The sequence below is a fragment of the Sinocyclocheilus rhinocerous genome, unplaced genomic scaffold, assembly GCF_001515625.1.
Source record: "Sinocyclocheilus rhinocerous isolate Xijiao unplaced genomic scaffold, SAMN03320098_v1.1 scaffold1168, whole genome shotgun sequence".
Lineage (NCBI taxonomy): Eukaryota > Metazoa > Chordata > Actinopteri > Cypriniformes > Cyprinidae > Sinocyclocheilus > Sinocyclocheilus rhinocerous.
The window spans coordinates 1,466,798-1,471,473 of NW_015650373.1; the positions used below are offsets into that span (position 1 = coordinate 1,466,798).

The 4,676-nt window shown below is 36.7% G+C and overlaps 1 protein-coding gene across 3 annotated transcripts in view; it reads right to left on the reverse strand.

The window, feature by feature from the left end:
- The window catches only part of LOC107711987 (guanine nucleotide-binding protein G(k) subunit alpha-like), a 23,356-nt gene that overhangs the window by 11,339 nt on the left and 7,341 nt on the right, over positions 1-4,676 (reverse strand). For all 3 annotated transcript variants that reach the window (XR_001636754.1, XR_001636755.1, XM_016517102.1), the window contains exon 2: positions 302-344. Coding sequence is in view for 1 of the 3 variants with exons in the window: in XM_016517102.1 (XP_016372588.1) it covers positions 302-344 (43 nt within the window). In the remaining 2 variants the exon portion in view is untranslated. The remainder of the gene's footprint in view (positions 1-301; positions 345-4,676) is intronic.

Consider the following 4,676-nt stretch of genomic DNA (forward strand, 5'->3'; position numbering starts at 1 on the left):
TTTTTTTTTTATATATATTGTATACATACATATACATATTAAATGTAAGTACAATATAAAACCATACAATGTAAAATATAATATGCAATTAATAAATATAAAATCAAATAAATAATTATATATCCATATATAATTAAATGCAATATAACTCTATAACCATTATACTGTATATCATGGTGACAAAGGGTCTGCCCCAAGGTTTTGCACAAAAACTAGAGGGAACATTGACTACCAGTCTCATTCTTGCATATCAGCATAAAGAAACTTTAAAGATCTTTTGATCAAAAATCAAAACACTCACTTCATTTGCTTAACTATTGTACTTTTCCCTGATTCCCCAGCACCTAAAAGAGGACAAACAACACAGAACGTTGTTGATGAGGTTGATATTACAAATCGATAAATAAAAGTTTATTCGCCTGACCCAAAACATCACACGCTCAGGAGAAGGTCTGCATTAGATGAATAGAAGCTTTCAACCTCTGCCTCCCACATCACAAGCCCAGCATGAGCTGCAGAACGAGCTCTCTATTTCGGGTTGCGCTTGCCATACGGTGAGATTAAATGCCCTGAAGATGAAAGGCTTGTCTGATGTTAGTTCCCCCAGCCGAAGTGTTTGTGAGGACAGCAGGAGCTACGATAGGTGAGCTTTTTATAACCAAGTCAAATGACTCACTTAAATGGCTTATTTACTAACACACCAGAAAGAGATGTTTGTACAAACATGAGGAAACAGCCCAGTGGACACATGGCGTGTATGTAATCCAATGCTTTACTTCTCAGCTGACAGGTGAAATGAATATTAACAGTGTACATAACATAGTTTACATTAATATGCTATTTAGCAGGTATTGCATTACATTTTTAGCACATTTTGGATATGGAGTAACAGAGTCTGTAATATACAAATCACTTTTACATTGGTTACCTACATTTTTATTAAAATGAATAAGACTTGAACTTAAAACATTCTTTGGCTTGCCATTCTGGTGAAAAATTCAGTCCAGTAACCGTTCATCAACTGTTCAATCTTCAGGATCATTTGTGCTGCCGGTTCTGAGGTGTGGCTTGCTGCCATATTAGCCCAAATTTATGGCATGGATAAGGAATAACTGTGGGTCTTGGGGGCTAGAGAATCACGTGGAAAATTTCTTCTGAGAGTCTTGAACCGCAGGCATGCTGCAGCTGAGAGTGAGATGGCCAAAATGTCCTGCCACGCCTGATGAGGCCTTGGCACAAGTAAAAGCTCATTGAGTTATCAATAGTTGAGCGAATCAAAGGTTTCATGAAAATCAGTTCTGGTCTGGACATGCCAAAAATTCTTCCCAAACAGATTGAGAACACACAAACCTATTGACTTTTCACCAGTGTACATTTAAGCAAGCCGAATCTGGGTTAGTCATTTTTTAAAGGAGTAGTTCACCCAAAAACGCTGAATCAGTTCAATTTGTGCATGAATCATTAAAGGGAAAGTTCACTCAAAAATTAAGATTCTGTCATTATTTACTCATGCTTAAGTTGTTTCATTCACTCTGTGAATTTCTTTCTTCTGTTGAACATAAAAGAAGATATTTTGAAGAATGTGGGTAACCAGATAGTTGCTGGTCCCCATCGACTTCCACAGTACTGGAAAAAAAATACTATAGTCAATGGGGATCAGAAACTGTTTGGTTACCCACATTCTTCATAATATCTTCTTTTGTGTTATACAGAAAAAACGAAATTCACAGAGTGAATGAAACAACTTAAGGGTCAGTAAATGATGACAAAATTTTCATTTTTGGGTGAACTATTCCTTTCCATCGACTTCCACAGTACTGGAAAAAAAATACTATAGTCAATGGGGATCAGAAACTGTTTGGTTACCCACATTCTTCATAATATCTTCTTTTGTGTTATACAGAAAAAAAGAAATTCACAGAGTGAATGAAACAACTTAAGGGTGAGTAAATGATGACAAAATTTTCATTTTTGGGTGAACTATTCCTTTAAGACTTGCATAAACTGGATAAAATGATTCACTGAAGACGCTCATTTGCAAAAATTCATGAATCATGAATTCATGACATTGTTACTTCTCTCATTAACAGACCGTAAGTAAAATCAGCAATAAAAATCTGACAACAATAGTATCATAGATTGCACTTCTTCGGACCAAATATATATAAAGTGAATAATTTATTATTGCAGAACTGTTAAAAACTGTTACATGTGTTACAAAGTAAAATAAACAAGCAACTGAAATGAATGAATGAATTATTCAATCAATCAATAAATAAAGTGAAGTGACGTGTGGCCAAGTATGGTGACCCATACTCGGAATTTGTGCTCTGATTTAACCCTCCAAGTGCACACCCGGAGCAGTGGACAGCCATATTGCTGCGGCGCCCGGGGAGCAGTTGGCGGTTCGGTGCCTTGCTCAAGGGTCTCACCTCAGTCATGGTATTGAGGGTGGAAGAGAGCGCTGGTTATTCACTCCCCCCACCTACAATCCCTGCCGGACCAGAGACTCGAACCCGCAACCTTCAGGTTACAAGTCTGACTCTTTAACCATTAGGCCACTACTGCCCAAAACAGTGTGTAGAGATGCTGGGGATTGAACCCAGGACCTCTCTCTACCACTGAGCTACATCCCCAGATTATCACTCATATCGAGGTTCTCATTGTGAGAGCACTGATTTAGGAGCCAAAGTCAATGTAATCACTCACTCCACATAAACTGGATCCTAGATCAGAACTTACACACTTTTTCCTAATAACCACAGCTCTGCATTTACAGCCACTTGAGTGAGAGCCATACATGGTCTGGATGCCGTCCGAGCATCAGGTCTTGCACTGGTTCTGTGCGGCACAGCCACAGAATCTCCACATACACATCTGTGAACGCTTTGAATCGGTGTGTGAATGCCTTACTCCTGCTGTAATTATTCAGTTAGCTGCAGTGACATGTGCAGTGTGGTTAAGATGGCCGCTATTATTAACCCCAAGCTGAGCAGAGCCATGCTTTGTGATTTATATATTTTATCTTTAGCTATTTATTTTTGATTTTCAATAGTGCAGGTTTACACGGAGCAGTGAGCTGACCCTTGAAGTCAAACCCCCAACTGAGCAATATCCTCTTGTGGGATAATGGTGTTATCAAACGGAAACTAATATTACATTGAGAAGTCATCCCAAAGTTGACAAGCAAAAAGTTTCTTTCAGAAACTGAGAGTTAAATGGGAAGTTCAAATCAAAAATGACATTATTTAATTACCTTTATTTTTTTTTCTGTGGAAGACAAAATGATTTTTTTTTAAACAGATTGTGGCGTTCATGTGGGTTCAACTCATAAATATGATCTTTCCACAGTGGGAAACTCTGAACTTTCTTTAAGATAAGAGTTTTAGAGTTGGGGGCTTGTCAGTGTCAACACAATAGATGCAGCATCTGTATTGATGCTAAATTTGTTGTTTAATTAATTTTTTTATTTTCATTTCAAATAAAACTTATTACATGTTACATGTCAAAATGTGACAGTATTGCGCAATTATGATAGAATATATATTGATTCAATTTAAAACTAAAACATATAAAAGCAAAAACACATTACTCATCTTGTTCCAACCAAAATGACATGAACGCACCAGACGTCTTAATTACGACTTCTCAACTCGAGAATAGTTCTCGAGTAGTTCTCTGAAGGACTTGAATGCATCATATGTGAGAAAAATATTAGGTGTGCTATTTTCAATTCAACATGTTTCCTAAATTAAATAAAACAATAAAAAAATAATAATTAAAATAATAAACTAAAGTAATTAATTTAATGATTTCTGAGTAGTCTTTAGAAAGCAAAATGAAATGGTTTAAAAATAACACTGATCAGTGCTTGAAGTGGAAAAAAAGTGTCAGTACTCCAATCATTTTTACACAATTAATTAATTAATTACTTTTCATAATTCCCAATGTATGTATATAATGCAGAAAGAAAGAAAGAAAGAAATTTGTCTAGAGCATTTTTAAAGGGGTCATATGATGCGAGTTAAATTTTTCCTTTCTCTTTGGAGTGTTACAAGCTCTTGGTGCATAAAGAAGATCTGTAAAGTTGCAAAGACTTAAGTCTCAAATCCAAAGAGATATTCTTTATAAAAGTTAAGACTTGTCCACGCCCTCCTAAAACGCCTCGTTTAAACACGCCCCCCACATGTCTACGTCACTGTGTGGGAAGATTTGCATAACACCACCCAAATGTTCACGCAAAGAAAGAAAGCATAACTTTTATTCTCGCTGTAGTATTGTTGACACTGCAGCCATGTCGTGAAGACGCTGTGTGCTTCGTTGTGAAAGCGAAACTACTTTGTTTAGTCTTCCAAAAGAGGGCACAACTAGAAATCAGTGGTTAAGTTGTATTTACAACACTGTTCCAGAACAGTTCAACCCAAATATTCAGATGTGTGCAGCACATTTTATGGAGGACTGTTTACTGATCCTGGGAGAGTAACATTAGACTAAAATGCCGGCAGTTCTGACTCACGTAAGTACGTTTTCTTTTATCATTTGCCACTGATGATTCAAACGCGAGTTTTGAGCAATTGTAGAGTAGCGCTTGTTGTTTGTCATTTCTCCAATCACAAATGCAGACATGGTTTTATGTTTACGCAGCGCAATGCGTAAAAAGACAGTATAAGTCAGTA